Source organism: Aquila chrysaetos, chromosome 18, assembly GCF_900496995.4.
Source record: "Aquila chrysaetos chrysaetos chromosome 18, bAquChr1.4, whole genome shotgun sequence".
NCBI classification, from domain to species: domain Eukaryota; kingdom Metazoa; phylum Chordata; class Aves; order Accipitriformes; family Accipitridae; genus Aquila; species Aquila chrysaetos.
Genome location: NC_044021.1, coordinates 3,939,952 through 3,961,666, shown reverse-complemented (window position 1 = coordinate 3,961,666; position 21,715 = coordinate 3,939,952). Strand labels below are relative to the sequence as shown.

The 21,715-nt window shown below is 41.4% G+C and overlaps 1 protein-coding gene across 7 annotated transcripts in view; it reads right to left on the bottom strand.

Moving 5' to 3' along the window:
- TRIO (trio Rho guanine nucleotide exchange factor) overlaps positions 1 to 21,715 on the bottom strand; it is a 257,834-nt gene that overhangs the window by 101,823 nt on the left and 134,296 nt on the right. For all 7 annotated transcript variants that reach the window (XM_030041606.2, XM_030041605.2, XM_030041604.2 and 4 more), the window contains exons 14-19: positions 16,207 to 16,402; positions 15,421 to 15,587; positions 10,067 to 10,186; positions 8,404 to 8,595; positions 7,034 to 7,183; positions 2,437 to 2,551 (exon numbers count right to left, since the gene is read on the bottom strand). In XM_030041606.2, the coding sequence (XP_029897466.1) occupies positions 2,437 to 2,551; positions 7,034 to 7,183; positions 8,404 to 8,595; positions 10,067 to 10,186; positions 15,421 to 15,587; positions 16,207 to 16,402 (940 nt within the window). The remainder of the gene's footprint in view (positions 1 to 2,436; positions 2,552 to 7,033; positions 7,184 to 8,403; positions 8,596 to 10,066; positions 10,187 to 15,420; positions 15,588 to 16,206; positions 16,403 to 21,715) is intronic.

Below are 21,715 nucleotides of genomic sequence, written 5' to 3'. Positions count from 1 at the left end.
CTGCAGGTCAAGGAAATTATTTACACTGGCGTGAAGGGACAGAAGGACACCTCTCAGAGTTCAGTACCACTGTGATTCCTGTTTCCCATGAAGCATGTACTTAGTTAAACTTTGCCTAGATTAAGACACTGCTTTTCTAGATACCATAATCTGCAGCTGGGAATAAGGATCAAGTATGCCACTGAATGAGGTTTTTGAAAAACATTCAAGCAGTTCTGCAGAAACTCAAGGGTTACTCAAGTTTTTAAAGCGTTCATTTATATACTATATACTGATCACAGCCTGACACTTTTTCAAGCATACACCTGAGCATGAGTGTATAATGGTCCAGCAAAACACATGTAACCTCTATTTCACCAAACTAAAATAAACACCCTATTATTCTTTTTCTCTATTTAGAAATGAGAAGAGATTTTTTTTTTTCCCTACATGCTTATTTGAACAGGAAGATCAGAGTGAACTTTTAAATCATTTGGTCAGCTACCACCATACCACCGAGACCTAAAAGGAAGGAGTCCTTGCTGGTTTCATCTTGACTCATGTTTAATTCTCAGAAGCATATATTACATGGCTTATAGGGGAAAAAGTGTTAGAGCACATAGCTTATTTTTTTCCTGCTTGGGGATTTTTATTGCTTTTTTTGCTGCTTGTTAAACATGTATCATTCATCCAGGATCTTAAAAGTACACAGAACATGCATAGCACTACGGTTCTGACATATAACTATTAAGGATATTAGCAGAGACTTTTCTACTCTTCCCTCATCTGAACACATTTACCTTTCTCAGAATGACTGTTTCTACACAGATTTCAAAACTGAATTTTGAAAAAGTCTGTCTAATAACCCTAACATTTTTTTCTCTTATACTCGGTAAGTGCAGTAGCTACAACTTCCTGTTTGCTTCTGCTTTGTTTTCTGTGTCTACTACTAAGAGAAGAGCTAAGTGACAAATGTCAGCACCACTTCAGTTATTGATACTGTCAGCATTTGTGTTGAGATTTTGACTGGTACAGCTCTATAAACATTGATGCCTTGGGGACAGAGGAAAAACAATCTTTTGTCTTAGCTCTACATGCTCAGTTTCAACTGCCACAATCCAAATATTTCCTCAGAGTGAAAAGTATGACCAATACCCTATTATCTTTCCAACAGAAAAAATTCAACACAGGGAGACTTTCAATCTGAGTACTGTCAGAAACATGGGTAAGTTTAACACAAACTGTTTTCCCCTTGTAGTAAAGTGAAGCAGTGAGCATGTTCTTTTCTAATAGAGCCATCAAGTAATTTAGAGTGGAAGTGACCTCTGGAGGCCATCTGTTCCAATCTCCTCCTCAAAGCAGGACTAACTCCAAAGTTTTTCAGGGGCTTGTTCAACTGAGTTTTAAAAATTCCCAAGGGCAGAAATCCTACTACCTCTCTGGGCTACCTGCTCTACTCAGTGCTTTCTCGCTCTTGCTGTAACGCTTTCTGCTTATATCCATTCATTTTCCTTGCTGCAACTTTTTCCTCTGGTCTTATTGCCGTGTTGCTCCGAGTTTGGCTCCATCCTCTGCATAACTCCCCTTTGGGTAGCTGCAAACAGCAATTAATTAGACAATCAGACTTCTCCGGTTTTGAGTCTGTAGCATGGCCCAAGCGTTCAGTCACAGCTTCACAACACGTTGAGTACAATACGACTGGCAAATAAATTAGTAAAACGCAATATTTATTTTTGATCTCTCTGATCTCTTTTCTGCCTACCTCCCCCATCAGTTATGCATAACCGATTAATTGCTGTACTTTTGTCCCTGAAAGCCCTACAGATTTCTCTCTCTACTCCATTCCCCACAGCGCATGTTACACTTTAAAGCTGCACTACACTGAATTAATCCTAGCAAAAGCCAAGCCCCATGTAATAGTTCTTTCCTGCCTCACCTCAGCGACTACCTATCTACACATCTAACTTAAACATGATGTCAGTTATCCTATACTTCATGAAGTTCCTTAATACTGATTCAACTATATGAAGGGCCCAAGGGCATCATTCAAGGGATTATCTTGTATCATGCTGGCACTCCCAAGGAACTCACAGAATGCACCATGCTAACACACTGAGTAAGCTTACAGTGATCAGCTCTTATTTGGCTTCAGACCAGACATTATCATGTGGAAGTTTACTATCTTATTTTCTCAACAAAAGCAGCACATCTGAGTCTCAAATTGAAAGAAGATTAGGTGTAAGCAGGAGATAAATAAATTCAAAGCAACTTCATTTGGGTATAAGAGAATTTGATGACTGGCAGCTCCTTCAAAGTGGGCGAGCAACTTCAATTATTTCCTGTTAAGCCTGACAGAACCCTTTCCACTTGGGCAGGCTTCACTCCCCCACCATCACACACACCATAGCACATGATGATCACATTCTCTGGAGAAAAAAAGAACAAGAAACCCCTTACTTTTGACTTGTTGTTCAGGTGCTTTGATGTGTGTCACCATCCCTGGCATGTTTACGCTATTCCTGTGCAGGTATTTCAGGAAGACATCAGCATTCCTCCGAGCCAGCGTGCAAGCCTAGAGAGTCAGCAGTATTACTTTATTTGAAGATGCAAATATACATCCAGAAAGAGATGAAGGACCTTCCTCACCCCCCTTTTGTGCACTTCCTACCCTCTTCAATTTTAGAAAGCATTACTTGTTAAATCCTTCTGCAGTAAGCCAATCCAACCATTGAAATAGTTTTCCCAACAAACAGCGGTTAATCCTTACTTATCCGTCAGGGGAAAAAAAAAAAAATGCAAAAAAACAAAAAACCCAAACAAAATGCTATTCCTTTTTATCTGAAGATCCTGAAAAGTAATTACCTGCTCCAGAGTGTTCAGCATGACTCAGAGCTCACAGAGAAGTTTGTTTTGTGTATATGCCATGTGCCACTTGAAGTTAGTTATTGCGTAAACAGAGTGCACGTGCTTACATACTCACCCAGATATTCCAAAACATCCACCAGTACTTTAAACAAAAAGTAAACACTGCACTGAAGTGAAACCAAAAGTGCTAAAATATTAAGACACGCCCTTAAAATATTAAGACAAGGCCTTGAGAGCTTTCAGTCCTCACCACTGTATTGCCAACACTCAGCTCAGCTGCCGCCTTCATCTTAATGTACACCAAGTACTACATATGGGCTGGCTGCCTTATTTTTAATAAGCAGAACATGAAAGACTACTGTAAAAGGTTAGGTAAAGGTAGCATGGTTTGGTCCAGTAACAAAGACATTAAGTCATTTCTCATATTGTTTTAAAACAAAGATTGGTAACTCACATGTCAGCTGCAGAAAGATCTATTTGACAGTATACTTAGAGCTATGCTAATATGTTATTGATGCCAGTGCCAGCAATAGATGCCCAGAGCCTGGAGGGGGATCACAGGTCAGCAGGAGAGCACCTGAAGAGCAGCACAAAGGAATTCCAGCCACTCCAGCAAGCCACCTTCATCAGGAACCCAACTTAAATGCCTCTATGCAAACGCACGTCGCATGGGGAATAAACAAGAGTTAGAGGCGTGCGCACGCCTGCAGGGCTGTGATGTTATTGGCATCACGGAGACATGGTGGGATGGCTCCTATGACTGGAACATTGGAATGGAAGGATACAGGCTCTTTAGGAAGGACAGGGAGGGGAGACAAGGAGGGGGTGTCACCCTCTATGTCAATGACCAGCTGGACTGCACGGAGATCCGCCTGGGGATCGATGAGGAGCCAACCGAGAGCTTCTGGGTCAGGATTAAAGGGAGGGCAGGGACAGGTGTCATTATGGTGGGGGTCTGCTACAGGCCACCCGAGCAGGAAGACCGAGCAAATGAGGCCCTCTCTCTATAGACAGACAGGAGCAGCCTCACATTCACAAGCCCTGGTCCTCATGGGGGACTTCGACCACCCCAATGTCTGTTGGAGGGACAACATAGTGGGGCATCAGCAATCCAGGAGGTTCCTGGAATGCGTTGATGACAACTTCCTTCTCCAAGTGATGGAGGAGCCCATGAGGAGAGGTGCCATGCTGGACCTTGTTCTCATCAATAAGGAGGGGCTGGTGGGAAACGTGAAGCTCAAGGGCAGCCTTGGCTGCAGTGACCATGAAATGGTGGAGTTCAAGATCCTTAGAGCAGTGAGGAGGGGGCACAGCAAGCTCACTACCCGGGACTTCAAGAGAGCTGACTTTGGCCTCTTCAGGGATCTGCTTGGCAAAGTACCAAGGGATAAAACCCTGGAGGGAAGAGGCGCCCAAGAAAGCTGGTTGATATTCAAGGATCACCTCCTCCAAGCTCAGGAGCGATGCATCCCAACAAAGAGGAAGTCAGGCAAAAACGCCAGGAGGCCTGCACGGATGAACAAGGAGCTCCTGGACAAGCTCAAACACAAAAAAGAAGCCTACAGAGGGTGGAAGCAAGGACAGGTAGCCTGGGAGGAATACAGAGAAATTGTCCGAGTAGCCAGGGATCAGGTTAGGAAAGCCAAAGCCCTGATAGAATTAAATCTGGCCAGGGACATCAAGGGCAACAAGAAAAGCTTCTATAGGTATGTCAGTGATAAAAGCAAGATGGGAAAATGTGGGCCCTCTCTGGAAAGAAACAGGAGACCTGGTTACCTGCGATGTGGAGAAGGCTGAGGTACTCAATGACTTTTTTGCCTCAGTCTTCACCAGCAAGTGCTCCAGCCACACCGCCCAAATCACAGAAGGCAAAGGCAGGGAGTGGGAGAATGAAGAGCTGCCCACTGAAGGAGAAGATCAGGTTCAAGACCATCTAAGGAACATGAAGGTGCACAAGTCCGTGGGGCCTGATGAGATACATCCATGGATCCTGAGGGAATTGGCAGATGAAGTTGCTAAGACACTATCAATCATATTTAAGAAGTCATGGCAGTCTAGTGAAGTTCTCACTGACTGGAAAAGAGGAAACATAACCCCCATTTTTAAGAAGGGCAAAAAGGAAGACCCAGGGAACTACAGGCCAGTCAGTCTCACCTCTGTGCCCAGCAAGATCATGGAGCAGATCCTCCTGGAAACTATGCTAGGGCATGTGGAAAATAAGGAGGTCCTTCGTGACAGTCAACATGGCTTCACTAAGGGTAAATTGTGCCTCACAAATCTGGTGGCCTTCTACAACAGCTTTACAGTGTTGGTGGATAAGAGAAGAGCAGCTGACATCACCTACCTGGACTTGTGCAAAGCATTTGACACTGTCCTGCATGACATCCTTGTCTCTAAATTGGAGAGACATGGATTTGACGGATGGACCACTTGGTGGATAAGGAATCGGCTAGATGATCGCACCAAAGAGTTGTGGTCAGTGGCTCAATGTCCAAGTGGAGACCAGTGACGAGTGGTGTTCCTCAAGGGTCGGTATTGGGACCAGTGTTGTTTAACATCTTTGTTGGTGACATGGACAGTGGCATTGAGTGCACCCTCAGCAAGTTTGCTGATGACACCAAGCTGCATGGTGCGGTTGACACGCTGGAGGGAAGGGATGCCATCCAGAGGGACCTTGACAGGCTTCAGAGGTGGGCCTGTGCAAACCTTGTGAAGTTCAACAAGGCCAACTGCAAGGTCCTGCACAGGGGTCAGGGCAATCCCAAGCACAAATACAGGCTGGGCGATGAGTGGATTGAAAGCAGCCCTGAGGAGGAGGACTTGAGGGTTTCGGTTGACGAGAAGCTCAACACGACCCAGCAATGTGCGCTCGCTGCCCAGAAAGCCAACCGTATCCTGGGCTGCATCAAAATAAGCACGACCAGCAGGTCGAGGGAGGGGATTCTGCCCCTCTGCTCCGCTCTCGTGAGACCCCACCTGCAGTACTGTGTTCTGCTCTGGGGCCCCCAACATAAGGAGGACATGGACCTGTTGGAGTGAGTCCAGAGGAGTGCCACCAAGATGATCAGAGGGCTGGAGCAGCTCTCCTATGAAGACAAGCTGAGAGAGCTGGGATTGTTCAGCCTGGAGAAGAGAAGGCTCCAGGGAGACCTTGTAGCAGCCTGCCAGTACCTGATGGGGGCCTACAGGAAAGCTGGAGAGGGAGTCTTTAACAGGGAGTGTAGTGATAGGACGAGGGGTAATGGCTTTAAACTGAAAGAGGGTAGATTTAGAGTAGATGTAAGGAAGAAGTTCCTCACTGTGAGGGTGGTGAGGCACTAGCACAGGTTGCCCAGAGAGGCTGTGGCTGCCCCATCCCTGGCAGTGTTCAAGGCCAGGTTGGATGGGGCTTTGAGCAACCTGGTCTAGAGGAAGGTGTCCCTGCCCATGGCAGGGGGGTTGGAACTAGATGATCTTTAAGGTTGCTTCCAACCCAAACCATTCCATGATTCTATGTTTTTGAATGTTCTCATCTGTTCACTGAGAACAAAAAGGCTTTTAATAAAAATGAGTTTTACACTCTTAGTGGTCTTTCAAGATGATGCTGGAAAATTCCTTTGGTTATGGGGTTAGTTACACTGCTTTGCAAGCATCCGTTACGCATTTATTCAGTACAATCAACTACCTTCACTAGGACATTAGCTGGAACAAAAAACCTTTCATTTATCTGCAGACTATTACAAAAACCCAACTACTCCCAGATGCTTGTCTAGCAACTTCCTCCTTCCATACTCTACTGTAGTCCAAGTACAGCTGAAAGCTGCTCTGATGCACAGGCAGCAATGGCACCACGTGACTGTCACTTCTCTTCCAAAGCAGCAGCCTTTAAGCATTCTTTAGAATGACAGTTGCTCAAAGCAGTGATTTCCAAATCCTCTTCAGTCACAGTGGGAGACCTGACATCTATTGAAGTTCAACAGGAAATATATTTATAAAACTGGCTACAATTTTATGCACTTGGCAGTATTCTCCTAATCACTGTCACAAGCAGTTAATGTGCCATTTCACACATCTTTGCAGTTTGGGACACACCTGTAGCTCTTGAATGGGCATTGTTGCTTTCCAACATACATTTCAGCACTGTAAGACTGAGCATTTGACTGCATGCTTTCCAAGACACAGAAGACCACAAAAAAATGGCAAACCTTACCTTTAGGAACGCCTCCTTCTGTTCCAGGTGTTTGCTTATCATGGGAGTAACATGATCTGTTTCAGAGTTGGGACCCAGTTTGTCTGCTCCCCCACACCAGTCTTCTTCTCGCTTGTATTCTTGCTCCAGGCTTTCCAGCACGCTGCACACCTATCAGGAAAAAGGAATCCAACTCGAATGTAATTCAGTAAGACAAATATTCAAAATTCAACCCAAAAACCCCAGAAAACCAATCTACCCCTTACATATACCTTACCATATACCTCAGAAGACATGTTTTGACTGGGACTTAAGAGAAGGCAGCAAACTTTGGCTGTAGGTTTGAAAGCACTGGCCTGCTTACGTGGACTTGCTCAGAAGGCTATCCCTAAAGTTGCTCATCTTTCTCTGCCTCTGTGACTGCATAGTTCAGGATGGGGTTAAGATATGATGGCAGAAGCAGCAACCTTGCCAACCTTCCCCCTAACTGTTCTGCGGACAAGCAGGATGAAGCTGATTTTTCTCTGACTCCCACACAAAAACCAGAAATAGCCGTCTGAAGTTCTTCTATTAAAACCTCTGTGTAACTTTTTTATGGTTTAAGCAAAACCTCTTGAAACAAACAGAAATCCAGCTAAGCAGTGTATTTCATCTTGGAAATGTTTTACAAGACTATTCTCAACTAAAAATAAGAATCTGAGGAATATTAAAGGGGAGAGTGATAGAAGAGGCAGACGAAAATTTCAGTCTTCGCCAATAATCACTGCACTTTGGTAATGTACCTTCTTTGAAGTTTGTTAATTGAAGCAAGTGTAGCCAAACCAATTACACTGTAATCTCTTAGCAGTTAGTACAATTTGTCTATTATTTGTTTATCATAGAATGGTTTGGGTTGGGAGGGACCTTTAAACATCATCTATAGTCCAAACCACCACCGTGGCCAGGAACATCTCTCACTAGATCAGGTTGGTCAAAGCCTCATCCAGCCTGACTTTGAGTACTTCCATGGATGGGGCGTCCACAACTTCTCTGGGCGACCTCTTCCAGTGTCCTACCACCCTCATTGTAAAAAATTTCTTCCTTACACCCAACCTAAATCTACCTCCTTTCAGTTTAAAACCATCGCCCCTTGTCTTGTCACTACAGGCCTTGGTAAAAAGTCTTTGTCTTATAAGACCTCTTTATATATTGAAAGGCTGCAACACATGGTTTCTCTTTCTAAGGCAGCTGGTAAGAGGATTTGCTCTTTGCATTTTTTTTTGTATAACTGCAGTTGTTATCAAATTAGTAAATATAACCAAACCTAGTCAACCATTATTTTATGTAATGCTGTTTTATACCACACTGAAGAATTAACCAAGGCAGACACAGATCACGTAGCATTTCTTTACCTGTTCAGAAGTTTTATAGAAGGCAACAGAGGCATTCACAAGCTTGAGACGGTCCTCCATCTTCAGCATCAGTTGTTGCCAGTGGGAAGCAACCTTCTCTGCACACTCCCGGATCATATCCATATCATAGTGATTAGCCTGCAGCATTGCCTCTGCCTTCTGCTGAACCTGCAGGGCACTTTGATGTGTTTTCTGACAAAGGGTGAAAATTCAGGAGTTCAGTGGAGAACTTCAGTTCATTTTCCTGAAGACCTCAAAGGCTCACATTTCCACTGTATCAGTGACACTTCTATACACATGCATAAACACCCATCAGATAAAAATAACTGTCTAATATTAGTCACTGCATGACTTCACTGTGCAAATACAAAGGAAATAAATCCTGTGGAGATTTACCATCAAATCAACAATGACTAGCAGTTTGCAAGCAATAGCCACTGTCTAGCATTAAGGCACACATGGCATATCTATGTTGCAGTACACTTTGTTATAATTATGAATTTCAGGTTGATTTTCTTTCCCTTCATAGTGAGGCAAAAGAAGATGGAAAGAATGTATCTCATTTTGGCTTGATTGTTATTACTGTCCTCACAGCTTTACTGCAGTCTTTTGCACATCAGTGGTGAGCAAATGAAGGTGCAGGCATGCAGGCCAATACAAAAGACAACTCTCCATTCATTGTAAGCAAATTTTTAACTGTAGTTCTCTGTGTAAACATATACTTGCCTAAAATCTGGAACCCCTAACTATAATAATAAGCATTATTATATCTGAGTACAGAATGACCCAGAAAACACAGAATTTAAGCTTCCTAGTTGTTTATTCTTGAACTGATGAACATCTAGAGGTCTCATGATTTTTATACTTAAGAGTTACCAAAGCTCTCAAAATGAGGGTACATATAGTGTAAACTGTAAAAAGGAAAAAAAAAAAAGAGGGGAAGCATAAAACTCAACCGAATAGCAAATGAACGTGAAATAAACATCAAAGAGTTACTGCAAGACAGAGTACTTCTGAAAATAGTTTTCCCAAATAATCATAACATTGGTTATTCTTTCAACAAAAGTGCTTAAAAAACATACGCTATATATAATCAATATCACTGTAAGTCCCTTGATAGTGCATATAAATTAATAATACTGCATTTCAGTCAATCTTAAGATCTCTGCCTATTTTTTGCAGATATGACCAATCCAATAAGTTGAGTTTGAAGTCATGGCAGGAGGATGGACACACCACCAACACGAATTGCAGTGAAACTTACTGTCAGACAAAAATGGAAATGTTAAATGACCATATCAGAATACACAAACCTGATGTTTGCTGTTCCATTTATTCTTAACTTTAACGATTAGCATTATACATTGCATTCTAACAAAGGGAAACACCATTTTCAGTAAAACTACGGTGAGCCGCTATCACTTTACAAAGATGCAAAAAGGTACTGAGCAGGTGTGTTCATCTGGAATTGCAACTCCAAAACGAACAAGAACAAAAAACCCACCTTCCCAGCAAGTGTTTCAATCTCATTGCCATAAGATGATTTCAACAACTTTTCCTAAACCCAAAACATTGTAGTGTGAACCCAGAAGTGCTATTTACAGAGAGTCATGAACTGTCATACAGGACTTCTTGGCTATGGTCACTGAAATGGTGCTTTTACCTCTATTGCATGTTGAAACTGCTCATGCTCCCTCTGTAACTGTTCTGCCTCCTGCAAAGAGCTAGCAGTGATAAGCCCAGCATTTAACATGGACTCTCCATTTCGGATCCAGCCCAAAACCTGTAACAAAAGAGAAGACCATGAAATATGCAATTCCACTGCCAAGCAGCAAGAGAAGCATCATGGCTAGGGACAAAACCATTTAGGGTCACATGTAGTACTGGAATTGATGACTAAGTTATTAATTATATATTTACAGTGAATTATATATTCAATAAACACAGCGAATGACATTCACTATAAATTCACTTAGCTGACAACTCATATCTTTCAGTCACCTACTACATGCTTGTGGTTTCAGTTTATACTCTGAACATGGTTGTGTTCCTGAATACCATTTGTCACCCAGAAAACAGGAACAAGTTACAAGCAATACTTGCCTAAGAGCCAGTGTCAGTGATGTAAATTGAGGACATGCAGCTTAGTAAAAAGTAAGAAAATAATTTTGAATATTAATGTTGAGAAAAATGTGACCATTGAGTGTCTTCTAATTGCTTAAAGATTTTCGGTTTTCAGAATGTGCCTTCTTTGACACAGGGCCACCTACTGCATTCCTTACCAACAGCAGGAACATGCAACCTTAAGACCCCTCCCAAAAGATCTGTGCCTTGTTCCTTACTCAAGACTCCAATCCCACACTTTCATCAGATATTTTTATCACCCTAAGTCTTCTTTCTGATGTCTAACACTCAAATCTCTCTGGCTTTAATTTCGGCTCATTTAATTTCTCCTGCCCACAACAGGGAGACACTAGCTCTGTTTTCCCCTCTCCCCTCTCCATCAAGAACATTACCCAACTCTCTGCTCTAGATTCCTCCTCTCTTGTTGACCACAGCCTCTTCAATCTCTCCCATGTGAAGTTAGCTGCCTTATTTTTCTCACTGCTCTTTTATGAGCTCTCTCCAGTTGATAACCATGACTTCGGTCAAAATCTTTCAACTACTGAGTAAAGCTGGACATAATTCATGTTATTCACTGTCATCTGTACAACTTTTCTATAGAACTGCTGCCCAGCCAGTAATTACCCCGTGCTGTATTTGTTCAGCTGATTATTCCTGCCAGTACATCATGTTCTGTATTTAATAAATAATAAAATTCGCATCTTTCTTGCAGTGCAATTCTCCCATACATCAAGATAATTCTGAACTGTAATCCAGTGTCTTCTGATAAACTCAAATCCCTTTCCCAGCTTTTTTTGCCTTTATCTTCATATTTAAAAGTATAACCTCTACTCTAACATGTAGACTTTCTGACTGAAAACACGAACCAGTATCCAAATACAGACTTCTACAGATTTTTTTAAAAATTCTGAAATCTCTTTTCCAATCCAGTAAGTCTCTTAATAACTTCTGTTACTGAGTATGGTTTTCCACCAAGTTATCATTCATGGTAACGTAGTCTCATATGACATTCTCATAGTAAGCTAGGGCAGGATAGACTGAACTAAACTATTTTAAAAGCTTTAATAGAAGGAAGATCTATGCCATCTGTTTTTTAACCTCTACCCAGAAGACCTGTCAGGAAGAAACAGGATTTATCAACGGGAAGACACGCCTAATGAATCTACGTTAGCCTTTTCTCCTCTCTCCGTCACTGTTCAGGTTTAATAATCTACTTGTTTAAATATTTTTCCTGGGAATTATGTTAAACTAGCTGACCTATAATCCTCCCTTAGCTAATCCCTTCCCAACTTTGAGAAGCAGATGTTGAATTCCAGGCCTCCAGAACCTCATCCAATCTCCAGAAGTTTGGGTAGATAAGCACTAATGTCTATGACATTATTTCAGGCAGTTGTCTAGGTATTCTAGGGTGAATTCCTTTGGGCCCAGTTGATTTGAAAATAACCAGTTTAAGCATACCTTCTCTAACCTTTTCCTACTAATCAATTTTAGACCTTTAACCACTGGTAATAAATATATTAACTACCAAATCACAGTTAGCTCTCAACACTTATTAAGTACCAAAGCACAATTAGCTCTTAACACTAAATACTCTCTTCTAGTGATCCACATATGACATTACCATTAATGTTACTGTGCCAGGTTATTATTAAGGGAATCAGGATGACATGACTCTAGTCATAGACGGAAAACACGGGCAGAAACCAGAAAAAGGACCTATTAAAACACAAATCCTTCAAAACAAAAGGCACGTCTGGTCTACATCCAAAGTACACTCTAACATATCTTTTACAGCTTGAAGCAACTGAGGTCTAGCCATCTTGACACAACATTCATTCCCTCAAATTTGCATCACCACCTCACCTTCTGTCTTACGCTTATCCAGACTGCATTATTGTTGTATTAGTAATGCAGTTTTTCCCACTTCTGCCTGCACAACAAATAGCTAACAAGTTGGTTTTTCTTCTCCCCTGACAGTGTATCTTTGAATTCTTCTATATAAATCCTGCAAGTCTGTAGAAAAGAGCAAGTCTGCAGTGTAGACGTAGGACATGACAGCACCTCTATCCTCTATCCATTTTTGCCTTCTGCACCTATTACACAAAGTTGACAAGCAAATTCTTCGCAGGTTTTCTTTAAACCTCTGTTTGTCTTCTGGCTCTTCTGCTTCCTCCTAGTACTGAGCCTTGATCTACAGAACTTCAACGGCCACAAAGCAGAACTGGTATGGTAGTTAAGGGAGAAGCAACACTGGGTGTTTTTATCTGCTTTCTGTGCTTATTTGGTAAGAATTCACTAAGCTCCAAGTTTCACTACCTAGTACTGAAGAGACTCCTTGCAACTATTTGACTAAAAAACTAAGCCAGGAGACAGTTTGCGGGTCTCCATTATAGTAATCTGAGAGACGAACCCAATGGAAAAATTCCTGCAGTGTTCCAGTCTAACCTTTTCACATGACTACAAGCTATGTATTTTTATATATATATATATATATATATGTATGTGTGAAATACAATGGCAGTAACATCAGTTTCCATTATTCAAATGGAAATCTTGTTAAAATCCTTGCCATGGTGACAGTATCCCATCTACATAACAAGTGTGCTTACAGCCAGTCCATCAACAATAAATCTGGCAGAAAACCACAGTAATCGAACTGGAAAACAGTGTGTTCACTGCTTCAGGCAACAAAATACAAACAAAACAGACTGAAGAGGAGGTTTACCATGTCATTTTACTCTCAGGTAAAGCACTTGCTGTGACCTGCTGAGCTATGAAGTTTTTCCCAGTGCAGAGGAAACAGGGGAAGACCGTGCTTCCTGATACCTAATAAAAACTAGAATAAATCGGCTGTGGTTTCCTGAAAAGGCAACTGAAATTACAAAACTAAGAGTTACTAGCCCCAAAGCATTCCAAAGGGGATTGAAAGAAATCCTATGAGACAATATAACACTCATTTTAGTTCCATTCAATTTTTAGGCCTTCAGGCTGGGGAAGTGTTGCAGGTTAATCTGTACAATGAAAATCTGGAAAAGGAGTTTGTAATACACGAACACTCTGTCAGCTACACATTCATGTAAGTTTGAAAATTCATGCCTATTACGGCTTTTAATTCAACATAAAGTTCCACTTGATATAGATGTGTTCTAGGAATATAAAAAAGAGCCTATTTTTTCTCCTAAATCCCAGTCTATTCAGAAAAGGCGGCTGGCTAGAACAGTGTACTATCTACAGCTTTATTATAAGATGAACTCATTTTTTCCAGTGCTTTCTTAAAAATCTAAACTTAAAGCTTCGGCTTCAGTCAGGCCTAGCAGTGGTTCGAAAAAGTTACAAGGATCTTACACAATGACCTACAAACCATATACTAAGTGCAACATGGATATTCCTCTACAATCCATGATGTTCATCATCTGCTTGTATCTGCCAAAATACAGAACATTGGTTCTGCAAACACAGGTTTTAAACACGTGTGTCTTTCTCGTCACATTTAACTTGCATACAAACAAAGCTAGTGAAGCAAGGTACTCACTTTATTGTGGGAGCATGCAATATAAATAACTAATTAATAGTGTGTCTTTGAAATATTACCCAAGTGCTATATTCTGTTCTGTAACTGAATATTATTTCAGTATCACGGGAATTAACAATTTCTTTTTCTTAATAGCCCATCCCATCCTAACCCACTGATGTACCACAAAGGGATCAGATTGCCTCAGCTGGCATTCACACTCCTTCTTTACATGTTTTTTTTCTTTGCAAATGTGCACTCTTTTCCTTCATCCTCAAGACAGTATGCAACCGAGTACAGAAACTATCCTGATCCACAATAACTTTATCTCAACCATTATTCACGTGAAAGGAGTCATTTGTAATTTGCATGTATGAAGATGAACAAGTGCTAAGATGGATACAGGATAGTTCGGTAGAATATGCAAAGGCTTGAACTAAAAGGTCATGTATTTGATTAATGCCTAGATTGCACTGACAGCAGACACTACTAGTTCCTTGCATTCCTTTAATTCAAGACCACACAGAAACTTTGGGTCTCCTACTACAAAGTAACCAACCGCTGTCTGGAAAGACTTCGGAAACCTCCTGTTCACCTCTCCTACGCTAGCTGGACCGCTTTTATATTACTTCGCAATTCAGGAATTCTTGTTCACAGTCTCGTGAGGGAGATGAATTTTTTTAAGAGCTCATGACAAACAGAAAAAGGACAAGTCACAGTGGGAGCTGTTTCGGGACAGACTAATACAACTGCTTGTAGTAGATTTCTGTGATGCTGCCAAGTGTGAGCAAGATCAAAAACTCTTACCTTTCTAGTGTTTTGTTTGTTTTTTAAACTTTCATCTACTTCAGTGGTTTTGCCCACAGCATCTCAAATTCAGCAAAGGTTTAGGTGTTTCTCAGATAAGGACCTCAAAACTTGCCACTTTAATGCCATGAGAAGCAAAATTTCATTTTTCTTCTCCCGGAAAGTAAATCATGCTGGTATTATGTTATCGTTATTTGTAGATGTCTCAAACAATATACCAAAACGTATCAGGCCAGCGTGCAGGGACTATCGCTGAACATTTTTATTAATCACCATACAGATGATGATAAAAGTGTGGGTTTAACATTAGTTCAAATTGCTCTACACTTCAAATAGCTGACTTGTTATCCACATAGATATACGGACTGTTGATGCAAATTAAAAAACGCATTTAATGTTAACAAAAAATGAAGTTTCTTAGGTGCTCAATTCAAAGTCCCTCCCCCCTCCAAACGCAAGCCTTCATACAGCAGAAAGTAATTTTCCCCATCTGTTTATGGGAACAGACCTCTCCCAGAGGTGTGGAATAGCTCTGGGGGTCCGACCCCCCCTGCGGGGGCACAGCCCAGACGTACCTGCTTGACTTCAGCCTGCAGGTGCCGCAGCTGCACGCACTGCTCCAAGTGCTTGCGGTGCTGCTCGGCGGCCAAGTCCAGCTCCTGCTGCTTCTCGTGGAGGAACTCCAGCAGATCCTGGACACGAGTTGCCATGTCTACATCTCTGTCACAGAGCAGCTCAACACCTGTAATCAGCCAGATATTTATATATGACTTACAAGTCTTCCGAAGACAAATAGCCCGCTTCCACTGTTTTACGCTTACTTTTCCAGTTCCTTCTCAAAGTTCAACTTAATCCTCGGAGGATTTGCTTAAATGAGCATAGGTGTTTGCACTCTTCAAAAATGCACTATTAACTTTTGTTTTTTTAAAAGAAGCCTGAGATTTACCCTAGGTGACTGCATACAGTTAAAAACATCAAATGAAGGGGCGTAAGAAACTAAAAAGGAAGACTCATTACTTGAAAGCTGAAAATTTTGGCTTGACTGCATTGCTGCAATTAACTATAAAATTAACTCCCTGGTAATTACTCCAATTTTCCTGACTTCCTGAGTGGAATCCCTTTCTTTAAAACCTAAACATCTTAAGGTGTTGCCAACTCTTAGATAAAAATTACATGCCATAATAGTATATTCTCATGAACGCTATCAAATGATTTGAGTATAAAGGGAGAAAAAAATATGTCCACATGTCTCCAGTTTACAGTTAACCAGCATCTCTGTTATTTTCACACATCCTGTGGAGAGACAACTGGATAATTCTAATAAAGCTACTACCCAGAATAGCACGAAGGAGCCATCTTACCAGATGCCTGCACTTCATTGACATACTGCAGCAGATCCTGCCCTTGGTGGATGACATCAAAGGTCAAGTTATTCATGGTCAGGGCTTTGTCTGCATGATGCTGGAGCCTCTGTTCTGCTATGGTAAGATCTTCAGTGTCAAAGTCATTCATCTGCTGAGAGAGCTCATCATTCCAAGACTCGAGGTCTGAAATTATCTGGGGGGAAAAGGAGGATGACAATGTTCAAGTACCCGTTACACAACATATGTTTATTTCCAATGTTGCACTTACGATGGAGGTCAGGAACTGGAGTTGCTCATTGTTGATTGACTTCACTGATCAGGTTCAACATGGTTCAGACATAGGCTGTTTTAGCATGGATTTTAAATTTCAGAAAACAGTCTGGAAGAATCTCTTTGAGAACCACTACAGCTCTCTTTCAACCAGTGCTTGCAATACTATAAGTAGCCTTGCCTTGTTTAAGGTACTCCTTCATCAACACTTCACCTTTGAAAACGTTAAAATGTTTTTATCTCCCCTTTTGAAGTAAAACGATCTAAAACATCTTTTCAATTCTTCAGACTGCACCAAGTAATAATTCACACATCAAGAGACAGCTTAGCTTTCAATTATGTTAGTCTCAAGCCCTTTTACAAAAAAGCCAGCTCTCCCCTTCCATGAGCAGGAAGCATCAGGCTCTGAGCACCTTTGACTTCTGCCAGACAACTGAGAAGCACTACTTGCTACAAAAGGCAGGGTACTTAGTGAATGGTGCAAAACCAAAAAGTATCACTTTATTGCAGTATTATTGTAACGTCAGAGCTAAATTTGCTTGCTGAAATCATTCAGCTACACTTCAGTTTACACTTTAATTCTGGATTTTACTCTCAGTCATAAGATGTCCAAAGAAGGGTAGCTAAGGAAGGATTTTTGTTTTTAACACATGCATCACAACAATAAGCCCTCCTTGTCTGTCCACACAAGTGCGTTTTCCAAATCATATTGCAAAAGCTGGCCGAAATGTAAAATATTCCTTTTAATTAGAATACAAAACTGTTTTGAAGTCTAACGAATAATGCTTACAATCCTCAGTGATGAAAGTGGGTTGAGTTCTTATGGCAAAGGCTTGATGCATCAGTTACTTCAAACAAGTCTGTGACACACTTATCCCTCAAGCCTGTAATCAAATTATTTTTCAGAATTTTCAGCAGTTATGCCACAAACTACTGCAGTTCATTAAGAAAGCAAAATTATAGATATCGAGAACCAAGTATGGCTTAGCTCCAGAGTTCTACGATTTCAGGAGTAGGACAAACTGATGTGAATGGTTCTAAAAAACAGGAAAACACCTATTTATGCAGCAAGACACAGCGAAGAGAGGATCTGACTAAATGGGCATTAGCAACAAAGTAGCTGACTGCATAAATATTTAGCCAAAGTAATTTGTTGTCAACAAAAGGAATATGCTACTACGTTTTCCAAGTGCTTAATCAGAGCTGTGAAGTTACTGAGACAGTTAAACTACAAGAGAAATTCCAGGAAAACAAGCCTTCTAGAAAAAATAGAATTGAGAAGAAAGTAAAGTTAAATCATCCGTATAAAGTTTCCGTAGTCAGCTACAATCTTTCTTGAAGGCTCGTTTCCATTCTGCTCACATGGCACCATAAGAAATGGGACACATCAAGCAATTATTATTAAAATTGTAGCATCAGAGAGTTACATCCTGTTTTAAAGGTGTTCTGCAAAAATTTTACTTGATTCATTAAGTACTCAAGTTTTGCACCATGCCATGATGGGAGATACCAAACAATTAAGGGAGCTATTTGGAATCCCTAATCCTGATCCGCTAGGTCTACCAAAGTGAAAACAAGCAGAAACTCATGTTTTGGGGTAACACTGAAAATAGAAGCACTGATCTACGAGATGCAGGAAGATATACAGGACAAGGCTTTTTAGCTACTGCTTAAAGCTTCTTTCATCTCTCTTCCGTGTGCTCAAAACATCACACGCACAATCTATTTATGCATTATGAGTGGTTTCCCCTCTAAACATACACGCAGGCTTTCCCTCCCACAAAATCCTTCACAACTTCCCTTTATTTCCCTTTTACTTGGTCCATGCCCAACATGTCTCGCTACCTCCCTCTGCTTTTCATCTCCTTTTAACTGACCTGAAATATTTCAGAAACTTCAAGTCTTCCCAAGAGTTCAGCCTGAGAAACCACTTATTTCCAACTACCCCCCTTTTCTGCTCTCACGCACCTCAGACCTGCTTGTCCCAGCTCGTCTTCAAAACTCTGTATTCATTCATTGCTGAAAGCAGTGGAGGTCATCTTAACGTTTGTTTCTTCAAACCATCCACTGCACTATGGAAGTTCTCACAAATTAGATTTACCATCTTATTTTCATCCAATTCAAGTTAACAACATTCACAAGTTATCCTCAAGAAGTAACTGTAGTTAGACTTGGTCAAACTGAGAAATGTGAGCAGTAAAGAAGGTCGTGAAACTCTGCTGTCAAAACATCATCTTTCACCATCTTTCTAACCACCATTAAAAAGTGGATTAAGATTTAACATGGCACATTCATGCCACTGTTTTAAAAGCAAAGCCAGTCCATCTCCCTTCAGAACAGATGCCAAAACCTTACCTCTCTTACTAGCAAACTGAGTGGAAATAAGGTAATAAACACAGTAAGCTCACAATAGGACATTGCTGTGGCTAAGTGTCAGTATTTTTATAATAATGGAATGGTTTAAGTAGATTGTAGTCACTATGTCCTCTTAGACTATCCTGAGATTCACTGTACCTGCTATGAACGACAGGTAGTTTTAAGAGGTCAACGCTGTGTGTCACCTCAGCCAAGAGGTTTCAGTGACACTGCCTCCAAAGAACAACAGTAAGAATTATAACTTCTTCCCATGTTATTTCATGCAACCCCACGGTTAAGATCATGACCCACACATTATTTAAAGCAGTCTGAAACACTCTGTATAAGAGCAAGACGTTCCCTGTCCCCTTCAAAAGACCAGGGATAAGTCAGTGAACATCACAGCCGAGGTTCCTAACAAGGGCAGTAATCCTTACAATTTTTCAGCAGTAATTAGGTGGCGCAAGGTGATCTGTTTCAGCCATTGCACCCACTGTGCAAATCTGAAATGCACGGAGGGCAGAGTTAAAAATAACGTGCATTAAGCCCTCTCTGCCCACACTCTTCAGTGCTTCCCCTGAAGTTCTGCTTTACAAGCAACACTTTTAGAGTGAGCAGGCTCCTATTTTCTTCGTAAAGTTTTGTCAAGACAATTAGCATTAAACAAACAGAACAAAGATGAATGACTAATAGACATCTAAAGTAACTGAATCACAAACTAATACCACTCTCAGGAAATGGACAACCCAGCATAAACACAGGGTAACTACTTACCATAGCACGTGTTCAAGAAGTTCCTAGTGCAGAGGCTGAGCTGCCTGACATTCCTAGGTTTTTACAAAATGTAAAGGTAACACTGACAGGAAACAAGGCAGGGTATAACACAGAAGGGATGCCAATTCTTTTGCACTGAGTGGGAAAGAAATAAAGAACCACAGGTCTCTTCTCAGATGGGTCTACCTAGCATTCCTTATACCAACTGAGTGCTAACCAGGACCTGGAAAATATTATGTGCTGGGGAGAAAGAAAAAGGGAAAATGGGAAAGGGAGAAGAGTTAGGTCTCTGTGATCCAGCACTTTGCATCCTTGCCTTTTCAGCTGTATGACTTAACAGGCATCTTGTAAGTGTGGTCCAAAAATAGAGCTGAGATAAAACTGTGAGTTGAAAAGTGTGTGGTATGCTTTGTGTGGAGCCCTGACAGAGGCCTCAAGGCATTTAAGTTACAGACAAGCAAAAACGCACAGACACAGATGAGACACAAACATTTTAGGCTGCATACATTGCCACCAGTGTTACCTTCCCACTGACTAGGTCCATACACATCTTCCTTATGCTACTACTAATCACCCTAGCAAGGGACTCTTTGCATACATTATTTTGCTCCTTCTTGCCTTTAGTTAATACAGGCATTCACAACAGCGTCCTTCAAATACTTCATGACCAATGGCACTTAAAAGCCTACGGAGGGTACAGAAGGTCAAGTTTATATGCCAAGAGCAAGGGGCAAAACAGAGACAGTGCTGGAGTTACAGCAATTTCAGAAGAGCAGGAAAATCTGAGAAGGTGTAGGATAAAAGACAGCAACTGAAAAAAACAGAGTATTTTATCAGCGAATAATAAGGGAAGAATAAGGACAAGAGGAAGAGGACTAACCCTGCCAGCAAATCTCACCACTTTCCCCAGAAGCACAGCTGCACAGTATGATCCTGCAGTGCTAAGAGAACCCTTTGTCCTATTTTAGCCTCTGTTATTTTGCAAGCAGTAAGACAAGCTAGAAACACTACTCGCCTTCCAGAAAAACTGTCCTCACAGGATGGTCCCCTGAATGAACTGCCCCTACAGCCAAGTCTTAATTGATTGGACCAGTCACACAAAATCCTCGACAAAGAAGGAGGTCAAAACAAGGTCTGCAAGTTCCTAGCTGGCATCTGGCTCCTCCTCACTATCATGTTACTTCAGCTGAGCTTCTGCTTTCAAACAACTGACCTGGAACTAGACCCTACATTTTCTTCCTGGAAGTTTCCAAACAGATGTCTGCCTTCAGGGAGAGGGAAAAGAGAAGCGTGCTTTGCTGAGGAAGCGGAGACATGACATGGTACAGAGACAGCAAAGCAAACAACATTTTGCTGAAGACGCTTTCCAGCCAGGGTCATTTTGTTCCCTGGAGGGCTCCTTGGCAATCTTAAATAAGCATGATTTTTGTTTCCAAGCCATATAAACAAAATACAGCAACTCTTTCAGTAAGGTAATTGGTACTTTGCTTTATGTTTTATGTGCCAAAATGTAAAGCATGCCAAGTGTCAGCTTTAGAAAAACCAAGACCTGTCAAGTTAGGGTTTGCAGCTTTCCAATGCAAAATCCTATGGGCATCACCAAACAACATACACAGAAGTACTACTATCTTTACAGATGCTGTCCTGCACTGAAGGACTAGAAGGCATCTGCAAAGCAGGGCTCCTGCAACCAGCCTTCTGCTGTTGTAGAATCCTGGTTTACATAACCTACAGCAGAGAGCAATTGCCTTAATCGTGAACTTCACTCAAACATTTAACCTAATTCTTCCATTAATTTTCTTAGTATGCCTTGCCCCCCATGGCTGCCACTTCCTCAATAAAAGTGTTCTGAGAACATCACACAGACATTGAGCACTGCAGATCACTTCTGCAGAGACTGTAAAATTGCTGACAGTCCTATAGAAGGGGATACCTTTTATGTTCCTCCACATATACCAGTCATCCAACTAATTATTACAATCACAATTCTGCCAAAACCTTTCCCTTGCATATGCAAGACAGCCACTCTCATATGATCAAAGTAGCAAACTCCCTGCAGACTAGTGTGCATTGCAAAATAGAGAACCTTCTTAGTCTTTACACCAGA